The sequence below is a fragment of the Pipistrellus kuhlii genome, unplaced genomic scaffold (genome assembly GCF_014108245.1).
Source record: "Pipistrellus kuhlii isolate mPipKuh1 unplaced genomic scaffold, mPipKuh1.p scaffold_m20_p_8, whole genome shotgun sequence".
Classification (NCBI taxonomy): domain Eukaryota; kingdom Metazoa; phylum Chordata; class Mammalia; order Chiroptera; family Vespertilionidae; genus Pipistrellus; species Pipistrellus kuhlii.
Window position 1 is genome coordinate 55,030,347 of NW_023425584.1, and position 23,161 is coordinate 55,053,507.

Consider the following 23,161-nt stretch of genomic DNA (forward strand, 5'->3'; position numbering starts at 1 on the left):
CCAAGCATATTCCCTGACCTGGAATTAAACTGTGACCTCTTGGTTCATAGGTTGACAGTAAACTACTGAGCTGCCTCAGCTGGGCAATAAACATCAGGATAAGAATTCCTCTCACATTCATGTCTCACATGCAAGTTTGGAGGTAGTAATAAGGAATCTGTTCTAGAATGTCACCTGTGCCCCAAGAAATGGCACATAGAGAGCAAACAGACCTAAATGATCATTACTCAAAGCAGGCTGCTTGGCAAGATCCCTGGGAGGTCCACAACAAAATTACTCTAGTTTCTCTGAACTGAAATGGGATTCTTAGCCACCCAGAAGCTTCCCTTGCTTCCAAATGACTTCTTCAATGAGGGAAGTAGATTTGGGGCCGGTAGGATGGGACATGGTTGTCTAGCAGAATATTAAGACACCGTTGAACTTGCCATGTGAACTTGCAGGAGCCTTACCCATCCTCTCCCACCACCCAGCAGGCTGAGAACCAGCATTTAGGGTTTGGTATCCCATCTAAGTCCTGCAAATGAGGAGCCATTCTTTGTTTTCCAAACACGTTGACAAGGAAAACATCCTGAGATGCCCTAAATTAAATTATGGCTGGCCATACATAGTGGGGAAGGAAGAGACCAAAAGGGGTTAATCAGTTAAGTTAACCTCTGCAGGGCTCAACCGACAAAAGACCGCTCACAGGCCTTTGTGAATGCTGGAATTATTAAATTAACTTCCAGGTGGCTGTTTCCCAGATGTTCTAAAAAAGAAAATAGCCAGGCACAGGTGAACCCCAGAGCCTCCACTTCTTAGGGACACATTAGCTCTTCGGGCCCTGCTGTGCCCATCCCGGACCTGCCCACGTCACCTGCCCCATCCCCGTTGTCTGCAGCTGATGCAAATCCTCTCAGAGTAGCTCACATCTTCCTCCCCTTCCCTGTTGCAGAAAATACTTGCAGAACTTCCGGCCCACAGGTATGTTGTTGTTTCTACCTAGCCATGCTGCTGCTGGTTTAGGCTCCCTGCCCCCAAACAGGTCTTCCCCCCCTCCCCCAATTACAGTTGACATTCAATATTATTTCATATTAGTTTCAGGTGTACAGCATAGAAGCTAAACATTTACATAACTTACAAAATGATCTCCCCCGATAAGTCTAGTATCCAGCTGGCACCATCCATGGTTATGAGAGTATTATTGACTCTATTCCCTTGCTGTACTTTCCATCCCTGTGATTATTTTGTAACTATCAATCTGAACTTCTCATTCCTTTCACCTTTCTCAACTTTTCCCCTAACTCTCGTCTCCTCTGGCAACCTTCAGTTTGTTCTCTGTATCTATGAGTCTGTTTCTGTGTTGTTTGTTCATTTATTTTGTTCTTTTGGATTCCACATATCAGTGAAATCATATGGTATTTGTCTTTCTCTGTCTTATATCACTTAATGTAATACCCTCTAAGTCCGCAATGGCCTAATAAACACTTTCTTTACAAAGCCATCCAGCCATGGAAGCTAACATTTTTAAAAATATATTTTTTATTGTTTTTTTTACAGAGAAGAAGAAAGAGGGATAGAGAGTTAGAAACATGGATGAGAGAAACATTGATCAGCTGCCTCCTGTACACCTCCCTCCCAACACTGGGGATATGCCTCAACCAAGGTACATGCCCTTGACCAGAATCGAACCTGAGACCCTTGAGTCCGCAGGCCGACGATCTATCCACTGAGCCAAACCGGCCAGGGCTGGAAGTTAACATTTTTGTGTAACAAGGATGAGCTCCTGAACCACAAGTTTCATTCTCAGCCTGTGGAGAGAATATGTACCTTCTGCCCTCCCCTGGCCCAGTGCTTCCCTATTTTGTAAGAATTTATGTTGCTATGAAAGCAATTCAAGGGAGAACAGTTTAAAGTCAGGGCTTTTAATCTGAAAAATGTCCCCGACCTCTTTGAGAATCCAATCATCATTATAAACCTCTCCCTAGAGAAATAAAATGCAAACAATATTTTTACATAAAATTTAGGGAATGTATACATCTGGAAACTTGGAAGAAATCTGCTCTTTAAAAAAAAAGTCTTTAGTTTTAGGGAAAGAATTTATCTGAGGATGTTTTTTCATTGATTTTTAGAATGTGTAAAGGAGGGGCAGAGAGAGAGACACATACATATCCCAATTGGTTGCCTCCCACACACACTGGACCAAAATTAGGGAATGAGCCTGCAACCCAAGTACATGCTCTTGACCAGAATGGAACCTGTAACCTTTCAGTCCATGGGCTGATTCTCAAACCACTGAGCTAACCCAACTAGAGCTAAGACAAAATTCTCAGCCAAGGCTGAGTCTCTGAAATGCCAGATCAAGTTTAAAGGCTAATCAAGTTTATATCAAACCAATTAATTAAGCTTGGGTCAAAGTACTGATAAAAATGACTTTAGTATACAGACTAAAACTATTTGTTTTATTTGCATTATGTTTGAATTATTATATGCAAAATTTGAATCTGTAGTTAGATTAAAGCTTTATTGGTTGCCATTTTAGCTGACGTTGCCCCTTAATACTAATATATAACTTAAATCTGTTTATGAGATTCATCTCAAAATTTTATGTTGCTAAAAAACTAATAGTAAAATAAAACAATAACAACAAAACTCAGCCCAACTACCTGCAATGTTTAATAGTGTGACAACACTATTAAAGCAGGTTGGCAGTAGGCAGCAAGAATTGTTTTTGTTGTTGTTGTTGTTGTTGTTGTTGTTGTTTTGAGCCATGAAAGTAAGCGTTGACAATGGGTCTGTCAGTAAAATTGTGTAACAGGGATTCCATGGAGAAACTTCTCTTTCCTTTGCTGCTAACCAAAGGAATATTTTAGAAAGACAACTAAACACACACATGCATACACACACACCTCCAGTGAGAGACCAGTGGGGAAAGGGATGGAATCAAAGCCCATCATCTCTCGTTGAAGGGCAATTACACAGCCCCCTGTTCCAACAAACACCAATTACAACTTTAATGTAAACGTCACAAAATCAGGAATCTTACCTGTGTTGTTCCCTGACTCCCAGGAAGCATCTGGTATGTTGTGATGCTTCACTAATTAGCTCCTGAATGGGGAAAACTCTACTCGGTAAAACTAGAGAGAAAAAAACATCTGCCGTCCTATGGGTTTGGCTCAGTGGATGGAGCATTGGCCTGCAGACTGGGTCCCAGGTTCGATTCCAGTCAAGGGCATATACTTGGTTTCAAGCACATCCCCAGTGGGGGATGTGCAGGAGGCAACTGATCGATGTTTCTGGCTCTCTATCTCTCTCTCTTCCTCTCTGTAAAAAATCAATAAAATATATTAAAACACACATACACACACACACACACACACACACACACACACACACACACAAAACAAACAAACCAAAAAAACTGCCAACCACTTACAACACTACCCTGGGCAAATTCATTCCGTTTTCTGGGCCTTGTTTCCTTCTAGAAAACAAGGGAGTAAAAAGGGGTCTTTGGGGGCATTTTCTAATGTTCCCAATCTCTATGATTTTGCTTGGTGGTTGGGTACTTTTTCTTACACTGAAAGGCTCTTATCATTGTAAGCAGGAAAGGTGACAACAGGGCAGTGTAGACCCCACAGGTGCTGTGGGCGTTCACGAAGTAGCAGGAAGAGAGGAACACACAATGGAAATAGAAAGGGGCTTGAGAAAGGGCACTGCAGATGGCAGTGGCAATTCCAACGGTCCCAAGCAGGGTCTTCAATCTCAAGAGAAGAGGGAATATGCCATTTAATGAAATGTAATCCAATTATCCTTTGTTTTCTTTATGAAGTCACAGTCAGTAATTCAGTATTCCGTGGACAGCATCATCGATTGTCTGCTGGTTCACCGTGCCTGGAGCAGTCCCATACTGATATCTCTTCCAGAGAGAATATTTGTCACCATAACCTTCAAAAGAAAACAGAACACCCAGTGTTAGTTAGACATTTTTAAATAAACTTTGTTTACACCCACCTATTAAGTCTTGAAATAATTTGTGTTCTTAACATGACTACATATTCATCAACGCAGATTTGGGTGGGATTTTTTGTGGAGAGTAGAAATATTTTCACTTTTGTGAAACAGGATTATAAATTAGAGCTTATCTCTCAAATATTTGCCCGAATTTTTTCTCTCCTCAGAGAAATAGTTTGTAAACTTCAGTATACAAAAAAATCACTTGGTGTGTTCATTAGAAATGCCGATTTGTAAGCCCACCCCCAAATCCGAATGTAGACAAAGCCTAGGAATTTGCTATTTTAACTGTTACCATAGCAATTTCAATGCAGATGTGCCTAACTACCACATACCGGTAGCATCTTCCTGCTAGACAGACCTATAAAATAAGTATTTGTTCATCTTTCCTTTTTTTTCCCCTCCAATCATTATGTGTGATGTTATTGCACACTCTAGTGGCGATTTTACTCATTGTTGTTTTTTGAGGGTTTTGGGTTTTGTTTTATTTTTTTTATATTATAAATACCTGCCTAAAACTTTTAAGAAATTCCATCTCATAAATTCCTTGAAGGGAAACAACGGGGAAGTCAAGGAAAGGTTTATAGGAAAATGGTGTCATACTATGTCAGATTCACACACATTTAGCTATATATGTGGTACATAACTTGCATGTATTTTGTAGAAGAGAAAATGTTAATCCTGATAAGGTCAACTGGATAATAGAGCTAATCTGTGTTTTACAAATATTTTAGTACCTTTGAATTTACTGGCCACAGTATTTTTAGAGAATTTATATCTGTCAGCTTGATATTCTCACAGGGCAGTCTCCAGCACATCAGAACAATAAGCTAGCTCTTCCTGGTTGCTCTCTCTGGGCACCTTTTAGTACCTGGTGGCCCCTCTGACACCTCTCCTTGTTGGCTTCTAATACCCACACCTCTTTTCAAGATCCCCAAAGCTGCCGAAACCGGTTTGGCTCAGTGGACAGAGCATCGGCCTTCGGACTGAAGGGTCCCAGGTTCGATTCTGGTCAAGGGCATGTACCTTGGTTGCGGGCACATCCCCAGTGGGGGTGTGCAGAAGGCAGCTGATCGATGTTTCTAACTCTCTGTCCCTCCCCCTTTCTCTCTTTAAAAAATTAATAAAATGTTTTTTTAAATAAAATAAAAATAAATAAGTACACCTGTTTTTAAAGCTTTACAATGGCATTTCAATCATGCTTGGATTTTTGCTATAAATTGAATTTGCCATTTTAACACCTCTACCGGCATTCCCAAGTACTTTCATGAATACAGTAATGTGAGGTCTCGCAGTAAAGTTGGCCTAAAAATAAAGGCAAACATTGAGTCTTCATCAAACCCAAATTAATTACCTTTGAGGAAAAAGCCATTTCATCTCCTTATCTATTCTCGGGGGGCCGCCTGGGTTTGGCAGTCACTAAGGCAGCTAGATAAAGGCGCCTGGGGCACATTGCTGGACCTTTGGACCAGGCTGCCTCTTGTGTCCTATGTTACTCAGAGGAGACATCGTTATAATCCAACACTCACATGGATGCTCCCTTGGGTCTGCCATGTTTGAGCCCTTTTTCAACCTTTCATGAAAACCGTCACTCAGAACAGTACTGTATTCCTTTGGGAAATCTTTACATAACATTTAGAGTTAAATTTCCAGACAAAAAGAATGAAAACTTACTGGGCATAGATTATAACCTGTGATACATATTTTTTTCAATCCTAATTCCCTCCACCCCCAAAAAAGTAAAAGCTAGAATTGTGCAGTCTCTTAAATGAATCTACCTAGCATATGCACAGTCACTCAGCCACTTCTTTGTATATTTAGCTAGCAAAAACAGACTATATTTTCCCACTATGAGAGTCATTACGCACAGAAGCTTATTCATACTCAGGAAATAGATGGGGATTGTGGGAAAGGGGAGGCTTTGGCTGCCTTAGTTCTGCATGAACAAATCAGGATCCGTCCTTTCTCCATCCAGTGATGTTATCCAACAGGAAGATAAAGACAATCAAGTCTCATTGGATGTGTACTGCAGGTTCCTGGTTATGATAAGCATTTGTTGAATTCTAAGTGCCTGATACTGTCCTGTAATTACATATATTAACTCTCCTAAACCTGGCCCTGTAAAATAGATGCTACAAATAGGGAGCATGGACAGTGAGGTCTGGACTGTGTGCTTAGTTTACCCAAAATCATAGCACAGAGCAGCAGAGTCAGAGTTTGAACCCAGAGCCCTTGTTTTTAACAAGCACACCTTGGATTCCAGACAGAGCACACTGTGAAACTGCCCACCTGATGCCTCAGTGGTGGATTCAGCCAGGGCCCGGGGAGGGGGGAGGGGGCGGGGAACTGGTATGCATTGGGAACGAGCTCCCCAGAAGGTTCTGTTAGACAGCAAGGCTGACAACTCCTTTTCATTCTAAAGGACTCTCAGAACTGAATAATCATTATCCCCCTCCATGTTCAGGTCGAGCCCGTTACCCAGCGTCTCTGAGTGCCACGGAAGACAGATTGAAGGTTGGCAAAATGTAGCCATTGGTTCCAGGTTCCCAACTATGCCTATTCTTTGCAGGAAAACTTAGAAACCCTTTCTCAGTGAGACTGCCATGTACAGTGTTCTCTCTTATCCCAGCCTGGATACCAATGGCTGCTTCCCAAAACCAGGTCAACATGTGCTCAAACTGCACAGATGGTAGTTGTTAACCCTATAGGTACAGAGACTTCACAGATTCGTCTAGGCAGGCAGTCCAGCCCTCACTGCTCACGTTCCCTGTTTGTTTGGACATGGGTCCCAAGGCTGGTGCAATGCAGACAGATTCTTCTGTCCTGCTCTCAAGAGAAGCAGAGCAGCTGTGTTCAACCCAAAATAGGACATCCCCTCTCACTGGGCCATGCAGGAAAAATGCTAAATCGTTATTATTGGTGGAAGCGAGGACTTTAGGGGAAAGGATGTGTCCAGGAGGTAACCAGTAGACTAGCAGCACGTTCTGTATGTAACATTTGAGGTTTGGGCTCTCAGGACCAAAGCCTCACACCTGTCAGAATGGCTATCATCAGTAAATCAACAAACAACAAGTGCTGGCGAGGATGTGGAGAAAAGGGAGCCCTCGTGCACTCTTGTTAATGGGCATGCAGACTGGTGCGGCCACAGTGAAAAACAGTGTGAGGTACCTTCAACAATTAAAAATGGAATTGCCTTACACCTCCGCAGTTCCACTTCTGGGAATTTATGGGAAGAAACCCGGAACACTAATTTGAAAGAATATATGCAGCCCTTGGTTCATTGCAGCATCCTTTACAATAGCCAAGATTTGAAAGCAGCGCAAGTGCCCATCAGCAGATGAGTGGATCAAAGAGCTGTGGTACATTTACACCATGCAATACTACTTACCCATACAAAAAAAAAAAAAAAAAAAAAAAAAAAAAAAAAAAAAATTACCCTTTGTGACAGCATGGGGGACCTGGAGAGCATTATCCTAAATGAAATAAGCCAGTTAGAGAAAGACAAGAACCTTATTATTCCATTCCTGTGTGGAATGTAATGTAACAAACAAAGTAGAGACAGAGTCATAGATAAAGAGTAGGCTGACAGCTGTGGAGGGGGAGCTTGGGGGTTGGGTTGAGGGTGTGGAGGGATTGAGAGAGAAAAAAAAGGAGAGAAAGAACTTATGCACTCAGACAGCTGTGGTGATTGCGGGTGGGAGCGGGAGGTAAAAGAAGGCATAGGGGGGATAATGGTGATGGGGGGGAAAAGAAAAGAAAATGAAAACGAAGAGCTCCATGTATGTTGCTATTTGTAATTCTACTGAGACAAGTTTACATTGCATACTATTTCTGATTTTTGACCCTCGGTAAGCACTTACGTAATCAGGGAACTACCTGCCATCTCCCTCTCATTCTGGCTTGCTTGTTTCCTATCATCAGATGGTAGCCACTGTTTAAAAGGCCGAAGAGGTCACATTTTCCCCCAGGGTTCTTTAATCCATTTCTAAGAGGGACATTATTTACTAAGGCATCTTTCTGAATTTAGGATTCATTAGGTCTCAAGAATTACTACTTATAAATGTTTAAAGTCTGTTGTTCAGTTCTCTCTCAAAGTATTTGAAGTTATAACCAGTAAAAGTAGATTTTCATAGGCTTATATGTACATACACACTCATTTGAAAAGTGGAATTAAAAAATGGAACTATTTGTTTTAGTGTTTAATGAGCTTACTCCAAACAAATTCACTGATTTTGTGTTTACTTAACCTGAACTATTACAGGTTGATTAAAGCCAGGTAATAAAACTGGTTTGTTGATTTTCCTTCCCTGCACTACTGATGATTTTATGTCAGGCAGTAACAAATGTTACTTCTAATATAGACTCCATTGAAGTCACCATACAACTCTGCCAAGCGTCATTCATTAGTAAGGTGATTATCAAAACGTACCGTATTTTCCAGCGTATAAGACGACTTTTGAAACGAAAAAAAGTCAACTGAAAATCGGGGGCAAAAGACCAAAATACACCGGAAAATACGTGTAGTTCACATTAGAATCACCTGAGCTAATTAAAACAAGCTGCAGCCCTTTCACCAAAAGGTTGCTGGCTTGATTCCTGGTCAGAGCACACATCCGGGTTCCAGGCTAGATCCCCAGGGGAGAGCATGCAGGAGGCAGCCAATCCTGGTGTCACTCTCACATGGACGTTTCGCTGTCTCCCTCCGCCTTCCTCTCTCTCTAAATACCAATAGCATAAAATAAATAATTAAGACACAAACTGCCGGGCCCTACCACCAGAGTTTCTGATTCAGTAAGTCTGATGTGAGGCCCAAAATTATTGCATTTCTAATATTAAAAGACAAACTAAGGCATATTAAAATTTTAAGAGTTTACCTGAGTAAAAAGCAATTGGAATCAGACAGTGCCAAACCAGAAGTAATTGGGAGAGCTCCAGCCATAGGAGCCAGGAGAAAGACTCCTATAGAGAAAGTACAGAAGTGGAGCAAGGAAATTAGTTGACTGGCTACAGTTTCAAGTCTGGTTGGCTCTTTGTACTGGTTCCCCTTAGGTTTTGATTTTTTAATCTCCAGGCATTTATAGTCTTAGACTTCTTTTTTATAAAATATATTTTATTGATTTTTTTACAGAGAGGAAGGAAGAGGGATAGAGAGCTAGAAACACCGATGAGAGAGAAATGTCGACCACTGTCTCCTGCACACCCCCTATTGGGATGTGCTAGCAGCCAATGTACATGCCCTTGACCGGAATCGAACCTGGTACCCTTGAGTCCGCAGGCCGACGCTCTATCTACTGAGCCAAACCGGTTTCGGCAGCTTAGACTTTTTTATTATTATTATTATTATTATTATTATTATTATTATTATTATTGATTAGAGAGAGAGATAGAAAGACACACTGACTTGTTGTTCCACTTATTTATTTGATTCTTATATGTGCCCTGATTGGGGATCAAACCCTTAACCTTAATGAATCTGGGACGATGCTCTTAACCAACTGAGCTACCCAGCCAGGGCACAGGCTTAGGTTTTTGTTTGCTTATGTAGGCCTTAGGTCACCTCAGGATTAGCGCCACCTCAGCCCAATGGGCTCCTTATTTAATCAACGTGAACAAGAACCAAGTTAATGCTTGCTTCTGGGGAACACTCGCTACCAACCACTGCCCCAGACCCATGGGGCCTCTGGGAACTTCAACTTTATAAAAGCCCCAGAATCTTTTTAGGATTTACTTGTTATCCTCTAGCATAATATATCTTACTTAAGCATATAGACAATGAAATAAACCCTAGATTCGCTGTTGTGTCTACTGTTGTCACTCCCATGCAGTTAAACTCCACCGTAATGTGATAAGCAGGGAGGGTCAGGACATTTTAAACAGTTAAAATGTGATTTTGCATTATGCTGCACTGATGAAATGATCAGGAGCAACTGGCTGGCTGGGAGCACCTGAGTCTGGTTGAAAATGGAAAGACAAAACAGAAAAGAACCCCAAAGATCACTAGTGCTCCTATTAGCAATAGTTTGAGCTTGGCGCCACCTTGTGGTAATTGTTTGCTCTAGCAGTACATAGGTTTGCTGGAAATGCTGGTAAATGTACTGGAAGTGTCAGGGAAGAAAAGAGAGTGCGTATAGTTAAGCAGCCCCTATCCCCTGCGTTTTGATACTGTGCAAATAAACTGCCTTTGTTCTTCATTGGTACAAAGATTTTAATCTTTATTCTCATTAAGCAGTATTTTTTGAATTTATATTTCAGGACAGAATATGAATACAAGTAGCATAAATTAGAAAATCTGCACCATTTGATTTAGCTAGAGCAAGTGAAAAATTTCACAGAAACAATTCTTACCACAATGTATACTCCAATTTGGGAATCTTTTCAGAAAAATAAAGTAGCATACATACTTCTTTTTTCCAATAACAGTTTATATTCAATATTATTCTGTATTCATTTCAGATATACAGCAGCGTGGCTAGACAATCGTGTGCTTTACAGAGTGGTCTCCCCAATATTTCAAGTACCTCCCTGGGCCCATACATACTCATTAGGATATTATTGACTATACCAGAGGCCTGGTGCACGAGATTCATGCACTTGGGGAGGGGGTGGGGAGTGTCCCTCTGCTTAGCCTGAACACTCTCGCAGTCTAGGAGCCCTCAGTGGATGTCCCACTGCCGTGAAGGCAGGAGAGGCTCCCGCCACCGCTGCTGCTCTTGCCAGCCCTGAGCCAGGCTTCTGGCTGAGCTGAGCTCCCTCTGTGGGAGTTCACTGACCATCAGGGGGCAGCTCCTGCATTGAATATCTTCCCCCGGTGGTCTGTGTGTCATAGCGACCACTCGTTCCTCTGTCCAGTTGATTTGCATATTAGCCTTTTGTTAAATAGGATTCCCTATGCTGTACTTGACATCCCTGCAGCTATTCTATAACTATTTCTAAATGCATAACCAAGTTCCGTTTAATTCTTCCTACTGTTGAGGGGTTTCTGCAAGGGAGCAAAGGCCAAGAAAAATAAACCAGCTACCAAAGGCCCTGAGACTACACATCCTAAAGCAAGGTCGGAGACCACTAGGTGACGCTGGCTTTGCCCACCTTAGCTTGTGTCCCGCTGTGAAGGTGTAGAGACCTTGGTGACTGGTGGGGGCTGTGGGGGAGCTGGCAGTGGGAAGGGTTATGGGAAGCTGGGTGGTGCGCTGTGGTGTGTGTCCTGCCCTCGGTTAGCATTTCCACCAGCTTCACTGACACCACGTGGGGAGACACATGCCACCCTAAAACAGAGGGATTTGAGGGCCAATATTTTACTCATAAACAACCTAAATACCGTAGGAAAGTCTGTGGCCCTGGCTCCCTGTACGTGGCAAAGTTAACATGAGGCTGCTGTCTTGTCAGAGAGCCGCCCTTCATCCACTACAGGGCGGACCATTTCAAGGAGGAGCTTGGGAGTTTGTATCTCTAACAGGTGCCAGGTGGTGCTGCCAAGCACCCCAGGAGGCTCTGCTTTCTAATTAGCCCTGCCTGCAGAAGTCACAGAGGTGAATATCACACACGTGGTCATAGGGCATAAGCACACGTTATTCTATAAAACCAGGCAGGGGAGCACAAATGCTTATGTGCATTTTATCACTTTCCCATCACAAAACCTTTTGTGAACTTTTATTAAACTCCAGCATCCCAAATATTAAACTAAGGCCCTTTCGTGACATCTTTGTTAAAGTAAGAATTCTGTCCTTGCCTTCCCCATCCATGCCTCCCTGTGTAGGCTTGTAACACTTGTTCACACTTTGTATACAAACCTGAAAATGCAAGGATATGGATGAACATTTCATAAAATACAGTAAACCCTTGATTTTTCAGACATCAATTTAACGGACTTTGGATTTAACAGACAAATTTCCAGCCCATGTGTCATATGTGAAAATTAACACCCTATTAAAAGTTAAATTTCTTTTAACCAGGATTTGCTTATAATTAAATTAACAAGTTATATATATATATATATATATATATATATATATATATATATATATAGTTATTAATTCACTGTTATTTTTAACAAATTTTAGCAAATAGGCCATACGTTGGGGAAAAAAAACGCTTTAGTGATTTCACTGACATAAATAAATGTTACCTGTCTGCAACTATAGTCTACATATGAAAATCCAGAGTCACGGGTCTCTGAATGGTCAGCTGAATGATGAGCAGATAATCACACCAAGTGATTAGCTCGTGATCACGCTCAATGGTTACCACGTGGTGACGCCGCATCACGCGCGGGATAATTGGTTCTGTGGTCTGTTGTGGCTTCCTGCCGCCGTTGTAACCTGTGCCTACAATGTTCCCCCGTGCACTGAGCCACGCCCCAGCCATGTACATTTGTTTCCTCTCAGTGACTGGTGGGCACATGCATTTACTAGAACTATTCAGAAAAAATGTAAAATGACTGTAATACATATAGAAAACTTCTCTGTGAAGTTAAGCTTTCCCTGTGTACTTCATTTTAATTACAAAAAAAGGTCTACATATGTAAAACAGGTAAACTAACTAATTTGTAATTTTTTACATATGCACTTGGAAAACCTACTTTATTATGTAACGGACTTTTATCTTTAACCCACAGCCCCTGCCCGAATTAGTCCACTATGTCTGAGATTTTACCATTCACTGTGCTGACCACAGTATGCAGTAACTTGATCGTGGCAGAGGAGGGCGCAGTGGTACCACATTTCCCCGTGTGCTGTCCGTGAATAGTCCCTGCAGGATTTATAAAGTGGGAAACTTAGATGCTCCCTTTGCACTTCACTTTTTAAAATACTCCTGAGATTAGGAAGTGACAACTTCAGAATTTCTACTGTCTGGAACATGGTCCATCCTTGCCAGCCCCTGATACTTTTCTATTTCAGGTTCATTAATTTGGAAGAATGTGTTCCAGCCACAGCATCAAAATTCTCCTCAAATTTAAGAAGACCCCATTGTTATGGATTTATTTTTCCTAAAGCCAGTTTTACTATTGAGGGTTGATTTGATATGTACATTTTGTTACTGAAGGTATTCTCACTTGCTTGGAACACTTAGAATGAAAATTGCTTTTCTGTAGCAGCCTGCACTGTGTATTTGGTCCTATTGAATATTGAGCTGATGCAAGAAAAACAGTTATTAAATCACAAAATGCTATCACCAAATGATAATTCTCTACTTACACAGATGACTCACAAATTAACATTACAATAGATCCATAACAAAACAAATCTTTTAAAATCAGGCTTATCTGTGAAAACTGAGATACGCATACTAAAATTTTTTTCAATTCAGTATTGGTTAATTAAAACAGATTCAATATTGAAGCATGTGGCTTTCCCCTAGCCCCGTGACTAAGATCTCTCCATTATTTACGTGGACTATTATGTAAAATGTAGTTTGATGAAAAAAGCAAGTACAAGATGAAGTATGAATTATTCATTGGCTCTAATAAACACTTATAAAGAAAACTGTGTGCTGATTGGCCAGTGAGGGGAGAGAAACCGATGGTGTTTATAAATAAAACATAGTTTTCTCTAAGAAGCTTTCTGGAGCCTCATGATCAGACTTGAAGCGTTGTGCTCTCCTCGAAAAGAAATAATAGGACCTTCACCGTTATCGTGGAAGGGAAGTGAGGGAGCATCCACCTCAGTCATTGATCAGCAATTGCTTTGACAGCAAGTAGCAGGGTCCTGGGAAATACGCTCAATCCAACAGGGCTGTATTTTCCTCCCATGTGAGTGGCAACAGTGGAGGGGCTGTTGTTCATCGGGCTGAGGTCTCCCCAATGCGCAAGGCTGTTCCCCCAGGTTGCAAGATGACTGCTGGTACTAGTACTGGTAACAATGAATTGCAGATAGCAGAGAAAAGGAAATGAAGGAGATGGGGAAGGGACAATTCCAGGTCTGGATGGCTAAAACTCCATATGCTCATAGACAGCTGCTCACATCTCATTGTTGGATAGCAGCCAACGTCCGCCTCTGCCAGGGAAGGTTGGAAAGCAGCTCTGCTCTGGGCACAATGCTGACCCTTATAGAATTCCTAGTCCTATATAATAAAAGCTCAGCGACTGAAATGGTGGGACAATCAGAAGGACCAGAGACCAGGGTGATGAGGCAGGCAGGCAAAGGCAGTTAGGGGCGATCAGGCAGGCAGGTGAATGGTTAAGGGTGATCAGGCAGGCAGGTAGAGTGTTTAGGGGCAGGCAGGCAGGCAGGTGAACAGTTAGGAACCAGTGGTCCTGGATTGCTAGAGGAATGTCTGAAAGGTCCCAGATTGCGAGAGGGTTCAGGCCTGGCTAAGGGACCTCCCTCAATTTCATGCACAAATTTCATGCACTGGGCCTCTAGTCTGTTAATAAAGGAAGAAAATAACAACTTCTTCTCCCCAAAGTGCACTGTCGTAACCTCAGACACAATTTGCATCTTATGATGAGGCAAGTGGGCCTAGAGAGGTTAAAGGGCTTCACCCATGTCTCAGAACCAGGGCTTTATGGACCATAATGCATGCCCTCTTGTTTTCTATTGGATTGTGTATGGAATTTTATGTGGGGGTTGGGGGTGGTCTTTGAAGTTCTAAAGATTTTGCTTTAATAAGAGCACTGTAAATAAAAAATACAAAGAATCGGATTATTAAAAGCTTAGCACCTCTAATAAGATCATAGTGATTAGATTTTCCTACAGAAATAATGCAAAGAAAAATAAAACCACAGTTTCTTGCACAAAAATGAAGTGATACTGTAGCTGTCAAAGCATTGCAATTGCATTTGGGGGTCTATTTCTTCCAAGTTAATAAGGGAATCGCCCTGGCTGGTGTGGCTCAGTTAGTTGGACGGGGCCCTATACACCTCAAGGTTTGATTCCCGGTCAGGGCTCAGTCCCTGGCAGTGGGTGTGCAGGAGGCAGCAGATTGATGTTCTGCTCTCACATGGATGTTTCTCTCCTTTCCTCTCTATATTAAAAAAAAAGATCAATAAAACTATTTTAAGTTAATGATGGACACATTACCTCTTGTAACCCTTCATGTATGACTTTAACAATAGTTTCCTCCTCCTTTCCCCGACGGAGGCAGCAGCCCTCAACGCCTTACGCAGAGGGTGACTGGGGGCAGCCATTGTAATCGTGGTGACAGCAGAAAATCAAGACTAGCTTGCAAAGGGGCCTCAGCTGGTCTTCTCACATTGCCCAGATACAAAAGTAGTATTTTCTGGAAGACTTGTGAGCCCATGTTGACTTCCTCTCACAGATATCATCCAGCCATTCAACTATTTTGTTGGACCTTTACATTAAAAAATGCAACACTGTCTCAGGTTACGTATTTATCCAAGAAGAGATTGTTTATTGCTACCAGTGTTTGTAACCTAGTGCTGCAAAGAAGTGAGATGCAGAACCCTGGAAGGAAATTTTTTTCTCAAAATATTACAAGTATCCCATTCATGTTACCGGGCAAGGAAACTATAGGCTAGCAAAACAGAAGTGACTTGATTTAGTTCATTTGGACACTAGGAAAATACCATTTTCATTGTAATATTCACCCAAGTCACCTATAATGCCACAGGTTATGATTTCATGGAGACTAATTTGAACATGAGTGTCCTCTGGCAAGGCAAACAATTCCTGTTTTCCTTCCAGTCCTGATCTCTCTGTGGGGTGTAAATGGAGGCCAAAATGTCCTCGTTAGAAATTCAGCCTCCTGTCATTTGTTTCTGATTGCAGTGGGAGAAACTACAGATGACCACGAGTGAAAGGAGGAAAATATTCTGCTCTGTCACATTCCACGTCATCGCCATCACGTGTGTGGTGTGGTCCTTGTATGTCTTAATAGATCGGACAGCGGAGGAGATCAGGCAAGGCAATGACAATGGTAAGAGCACCCCTCTCTGTCTCTCTCTTGGATTCTATGACAATAGCCAGAACTGAGTAGGAAAACCATCTCCCGGGTTTAGATCTTCATGTGTGATGCGCTAGCGAAAACCAGTACTGGAAACCAAGTCTTCTCCAACTGTGCTCCGGCTCAAAGGCATTAGCTGTATGGGGTCCCGAGCCCAAAGGTAAGATAATGAAGTCCAAGTAAACCTTGGTGGGGAGAAATAGTTGTATGCCATCCACCGCTCCAGACTTCACAGGAGCCGAATAAGGATCAGGTTCTTCCTCCTTTGCAAAGGCAAATAGTTGTAAAAATGGAAGGTCTTTTTATTTTATTTTATTTAGTTCACCCTAGTCACTGCTTCTTTTCTAACAAGAACAAGATGATACTCTGGTAGAGAATGTTATGGCTTGTTAATTAATACAGTGTAATGGATCGGACAGAGGTAGGATGAGCACTGTGGTTTGAAATTTTAAACATACTAGTTTGACTGTCAAGTCTGCAAAGAAGGATGTTCAAAAGTCATTAAGGCATATTCCAACATTTAATGTGCATAGGTGGCTTAAAGTTGATTGTCTTCACTTCTGAATGGACCAGCTGTTTCTCACCAGGCTCTAAGTATTACAAGAAACTTCAATCACAGCTGGTAAAATAGTGAGAAAAAGTCCCCTAAACCCCTCTTACCCCTGGTGAATTTGAGAGGAGAAATTGTTCAGATGGTAACTGTATCTTTGCATGGTTATTACATGTTTATTAATCTCCCTCAAAAATTAGGAACATGAAAGAAAGAAAAAGATGAGAGGAAAATAGTTGTAAAAGGGAAAGCTTTGTTACTTATTTCTTGGGTTTCATAAAAGCAGAAAGAAAAGATGCTGCATTCTCACACTTGCCCTCATGGTGGCAGCAGTGCACACCAACATGTGCTCTCCTGGTGGTCTGGAAGCAGAAGGGGACCTGAGCCAGGAAAAGGGATTGAGAGGCCTTGCCAAATGCCCTGGGATGTGGTTTATGCAGTGTAAAGGGGGTGGGAGGCAGGGGAGGGGTGGTGACGGAGTGACGGATCCCCCTGCTCTTTTCTGAAAGAGAATGGAAGTGTTGTGGTTAGAAACTCAGGTAGGGTGATGTTTTGTTTTTTGGCTCAATCTTAACTCAAGGCTGCACAATTTATATCAAACTACATTGTTTAAAACTACATTATGCATTGTTTCTGCGGTGCTGGGTTTAGGCATATCTATTAGGTCTTTATTAAATAATTTTCTAGAGAGTAGGGCCTTAAAAAAAAAAAATCCATGTTCCCTATATTAACAGAAAGTCACAGAAAATGCTCCAGAAATAGCCTTGTGTGTGTGTGTGTGTATATATATATATATATATATATATATATATATATATATATATATAGAGAGAGAGAGAGAGAGAGAGAGAGAGAGAGAGACAAAGAGGCATTCCACCACCCTCCCCACCTTCCTATACCCGACATACGACCTCATGACTCCAGGGTTTTCCTAGCAATCAAGGGCAGACATGATCGCCAGAGACTTCATATCTGTAGATGTCTAACTTGGAGTTCGGTGTTTGAGAATCATGAACTTGCCCAGGGTGGTCTTGCCTCTCCCTGCGACCATCCCGATTTGGTCCACGTACACGAGTCTGCAGGGTTCTTTCTATTCTCCTTCAGCCACGTGTGAGGGGAAAATTAAGGACACCTTTTTAAAAATAAAAATTAAAATTAAAAAAAGCCCTGCATCATTTCAAAGTCAAAATATTTTCCACCCATCTTAGAAGCCTTCAAAAATATTTGACGAGGGATAAATTGTCCAGAACTGAGGTTATAAATCAGCAAAATCTTTTGAACTGTATTAACAATCCTGAAGGGGGGGGACTCTTTTCTTTTTTTTTTCAATATATTTTTATTGATTTGAGAGAGGAAGGGAGAGGGAAGAGAGATAGAAACACCAATGATGAGAAAGAATCATTGAGTAGCTGCCTCTTGCTTGCCCTCTAACCCAGGAATGAACCTGGGCAGATATCCGGGAATGGAGCTGTGACCTCCTGGCTCATAGTTCAACGCTCAACCACAGAACCACACCAGCTGAGCAAAACCTTCTTGTTCTTAACTGGTTGTTCTTTGAAATTAAATATGCATGACACCCCAAATAGCTCTCTCACCTCATTCTCTTTCTGTTACCTGTGAAGGGTAAAAAAATAAAAATACATGACACTCGAAACTTTAATATCTTGAATTGCCCATGCTGCCAATTCTAATGAGTGAACAGTTGCTCTTTGTACCTTATCTTCATATATTCTGGAAGAATCCTCCAGTATACTCTTTATGTGTTAAAAACAAAACACAGACCAAGAATAAAAGATTTATACTACTATTAAAAAGACCGTCGGTAAAGATTTTATTCTTGCCCAGAATTTTTAAAATGTACACACGATAAAAGACGAGCATAACCAATTGATTTTTTTTCCGCATGCCTGACTCACTCATGAGCCTCTCTGTATCCCCAGGGCAGGGGCCATCATTCATTATTCAGAGCGTGCTTGGTATTAGTAGTAGAGGCTCCAAAATTTTTGCTGGCTGCAGCTGAGTCCAGCAGATAAGAACTATGGCTCTTAACACTGTTTCAAGTATGTGTTAAAGATCACTTCCCTGCAATCCATAAAATATTTTTCAGCATTACTGTTTAAACTATTCCTTTTTAAATTAGTCACATGTGCTGCTCTTATTAACAATCCCAACGTGATAAGCACCGATTTGGTTGTCAGAGGCCAGGGTCCTAGTTTCGCCTTGGTCTCTGGCTAGCTCTGGTGAACAAAGCCATTAGTCACTCTGAAGCTCAGTGTCCTCATTTGTAAAACTAACCCTAAGCTCCAAAGGTTCTTTTTATGATTCATTTTTCAAAGACACCATAAGCCTGACCTTGCCTCAGATAAATAGAAACACTGTGTTTATACAATAAGGCACATATATCATGCCTGTTTACTCACTATGAGTATTACCCTTGAACAAGTTAAGGAAAGGGTTATAAATGTGTGAAACTTCTCCTTTCTCCCTTTCTTTCTTTTTTAAAATAATATACCAGCTGGAGAGAAGCAACCAGGAGAAAAATGAAGAAAACCACCTCTTAGTCTTATCAGTCATACACACCATTATATAAACACATTTTGTAACTATAACCTAAGCACCCAGCTAAAAAGATCAAGTTAACAAGGGGGTGCTTTTTCTAAACATGCATTGGTTCTGCAGCTGTGCAATGAACATGCACAGGTTCTCATCTGCTGTTGGGGACTCAGAAAGGCTTTTTCAGACACACCCAGGTGCCTCCAGTCACATGACCTGCTACATAAGATAGGAGAATAGGAACTTAAAAGTTGGAAGAGACCTCAGAGGTCACTGTTTTAAAGACGAGGAAATCAGTAATTTGCCTCATCTGCAGCTGTATCATAAACACCCAACTGGTAGCTCCTGATTAACCCGATGGGATAAAAGGAGTCTGAGAGGGGCCAATGGGTACATCCCAGTTTTCAAGCCATTGAGATTGTGGCCTAAAGGTTTAGCATAGTGTTTCTGCTGTGGGGTAGAACCCTGGGTTCAAAATAAGACCACTGGAGGCTGATGATTGATTAGAAGGATTTATTGAAAAACTGGCCTGGACGACCTCGAGAGCACCACACACAGGTGGAGTCCACAGGACTGAGGACTGCACCTTTCCAGGTGTAGGCAGTTCTCTTAAAGGCCTAAACCACAAGAATTTTCCTTTGTTCTAAATTCTAAAGACTGGGAACAGCCCGCGGGGTCATTTCCAGTCACATCCTACTGGACATTGAAATGTGGCCCTATCTTGAGATAGCTGATAATACAGAAGCAGAGCTCAGCGGTTGGTCTCTAAAGGTTATCTAGTTTCTACCCCTGAAGCTACTGAGTCCATGGGAATCAATCTCCTGTAGTCCTGGTTCCAGGACCGGGAAATTGCCTTAGCCTCCAGGTCTCCACCTGGAAGCTGAGGTAACTATCCTGTGTTTAATCAAGTGTAGGAGTCAGACTAGAAGAGTTAAAATTCAAACAGCAGTTTTTACCCAAGTATGGTTACTACCATATTTCAGTTTCCTATCAAACACAATACAGTTGTCACTTAAGTATTTCAGGACCTTTAGCTAACCTTTAGTGAGATTGCTTAACTTTTCTCCTTAAGGGAATTAGAATTGCCCAGGGGCACAGGGTGAGGAGGTGTAGTGCCAACAAATGCTAGGGGCTTGACTGGCAGCTATCAGGACTTTCTCCTTCCCAGGATTCCTGGTTTTCGTTGCCTGGTGTCCAGGTGGGGCATCCAAAGATTGAAGCTCAATGCAGTAAAAATGTCTTACTATAGGCACAGTGAAAGTTTTGCTTTTAATCTACAACCCATTAAGCCAGTCAAACATGGATAGCATTTAAATCACTCAGCAACTACAATTTACATTCTTGCAGTAGTTTCTGTGTGTCCAAAACTATTAATTCATTTAATCCACACTAAAACCCCATGAGATCAAGATGAGTATTACCTCCATTTTTAAGGGATGCATCCTTTATCTTTTGCTGTATAATAAACATATCAATGATTTTTACATTCAAAACATGTTTAGATGATTCTATTTTGGCCATATCGGGGTAGGGGGAGAGGAAAGTGGTGGTTCTCAGTAACAAAAGAGAAAATTTTTATTAAATTTTGACTAAAGTGACTGTAATCTTAAATCTTATGCATGTCTGTACTTAGAATTTTCTTTCCCTGTTGAGATGTGATATCTTCTTTCTCCTCTCTCTCTCTCTCTCTCTCTCTCTCTCTCTCTCTCTCTCTCTCTCTCTCTCTCTCTTTCTCTTTTTTAAGGGAATGAGGTGAGGGTGGGGAGTCAGGCTTATATGTACAAACTCACATATACCTATTGTTAAAAGGATTTTAAATTCTGATTCTTTCACTCAGTATGTTCACTGTCCTCCTTAAAGATTTAGCTACAAGGAATAAATGTCAAAGTATATATCAAAAGTCTAATGCAGTATTTGATCACTTGATAATAGGTGGAAAAATATGAGAGATCATTACAGTGGTAGGAAAGATTAATTTCTTCACATACAATTTTAACAACATCTTTTAGAATATTTGAAAGCAATTAAGCAATCAGGTTATAATTCTTACTTACAAAATTTAACATTTATGTAGCAATCTATTCCTTACCCACAATTATTTTTAAATATGTTTTTATTGATTGCAGAGAGAGGAATAGAAAACATCAATGATGAGAGAATCATTGATCAGCTGTCTCTTGCACGCCCCTTACTGGGGACAGAGTCAGCAACCTGGGCATGTGCCTTGATGGGGGAATCCAAGTACGACTTCCTGGTTTATGGGTCCACGCTCAACCACTGAGCCACAGCAGGCAGGCGTGGTCTTTTGAAAGGGTCATGGAGGAAAAGATTACCAAATCCATTGGTAACATTCTCTCTTTTTTTGCTTCAAGGTGTCCTAGAATGGCCATTCTGGACAAAACTGGTTGTGGTGGCCATCGGCTTCACAGGAGGTCTCGTCTTCATGTATGTACAGTGTAAAGCCTACGTCCAGTTGTGGCGCAGGTTGAAGGCCTACAACCGTGTAATCTTTGTGCAGAACTGCCCGGACACTGCCAAAAAGCAGGAGAAGAGCTTCTCATGTAACGTAAACACGGACACCAAGGATACGGTCGTGGTGCCTGTGTCACAAACGGGTCCAAATCCCCTGCCCTCCACAGAAGACAGCCCTCCGGATGTGATGCCCGTGTGACTGAGGCAACAGATGGGAATTCCTCCAAAGAAGATCTTTCCAATCCTCGGCCACAACGAATGACAGAGATGGTCCTGAACTACTCACTTTCTGTTATCTTCTCCTCTTTCTCTCACTGACTCGTTTCTCTTATTTGGCGTAGAAAGGAAAGGAGGAGAAGACACCAAATGACCAAGACCCCATGAAACAGAGTCTGAAGTGATACAGAAACGTGACAAGTGTGCTGAAGAGTAGTCTCTGAAAGGATTAAAAGTCGTCGGAGCAAAGAATACTTTCAGGCAACGTACATCCATCAGACCAAATGGGACATGAGTCTTCAGAGTAGCAGGGGAGAGTTTAAGAATAAAGACTTGAATTGCAATGTGTATTTCTTCTAAGGACTCGTAATGTTATACTATCTCATCTGGAAATAGAAAGCATAGTTGGTTTTAAGCTTGAAATTGTCCACATTGTCCCTCAGGCACATCAGAAGCACACTCGGAGGATGCATCTTTGATAGTCACACTTTGACAGAGAACAGAATTTGATGGCATTAGTTGTGCAGTCCAGTTGTTTTGACAGATGCATGATTTTAAAAGACACAGTATACGTTTGAAGATATTAATACTTGGAATTCTATTTAAATGGTGAACAAAAGATTTTTCAGATTTTTTTTTTTGGGGGGGGGGTATTATTTGGCTGTTAAATATCCACAGAAGTTGAAATCAAGTCTCAGGTTCCATATTTTATCTGGACCCTCTAAAACAGTGTAGTCTAGCATAAGTGTAATGTGAACTATAATACAAATGCAGGCTACCTGTGTAAATTTAATTTTTTTTTTTTTAGCAGCCCCACTGTAAGCTTCTAAAAGAAACAGATGGAATTAATTTTGAGAATGTCTTTTATTTGACCCTATATATTTAAGTTATTTCAACATATTGTCAATATTAAAAATTAGTGACTCTGGCTGGATAGCTTAACTGGTTAAAGCATGGTCCTATGGGTTTGATCCCTGTTCAGGGCACATTCAAGAATAGACCAATGAATGCATAAATAATTGGAACAACAAATTGATGTTTTTCTCTCTCAATAAAAAATTATTGAGGTAGTTTAGTTCTTTTTATGAAGCAAGTCTTTTAAATTCAGTATGTATTTTATCCTTACAGCATATCTCAATTTGAATTAACCATATTGGCTTAGCACAACCCTAAACTTGGAGACTGAGCCTCTGATTCATTCAACAGTTGAATACTTCAAAATAGCAGCTTAATTCACTCTTTCACTCAAAGTCTCAACAAATGTTATAATTTTACAAAGCACTAAATTAATCAAATTAAACAGGCTGGTTGAAAAGTTAGATGAAGTTACTAAAGAATGAAAAAACGAAAGGATAGAAAGATATAGCAATCTGCTTGGGGCAAGGTTCTGAAAGTAACTTATTTGCTATGATGAAGCACTTCTGAAAAGGAAAATAACAATTAAATATTTTGTTATTAAGTCAAATACATAAGGCTTTTTTT

General features: G+C 41.2%; 1 protein-coding gene across 1 annotated transcript in view; it reads left to right on the forward strand.

The window, feature by feature from the left end:
* Window positions 1–23,159, forward strand: part of MARCHF1 (membrane associated ring-CH-type finger 1) — a 230,119-nt gene extending 206,960 nt beyond the window's left edge. Inside the window, exons 5-6 of the mRNA XM_036423927.2 lie at window positions 15,714–15,861; window positions 21,364–23,159. Of these exons, the coding sequence (XP_036279820.1) occupies window positions 15,714–15,861; window positions 21,364–21,662 (447 nt within the window). The 3' untranslated portion in view covers window positions 21,663–23,159. The remainder of the gene's footprint in view (window positions 1–15,713; window positions 15,862–21,363) is intronic.
* The last annotated feature ends 2 nt before the right edge of the window (window positions 23,160–23,161 follow it).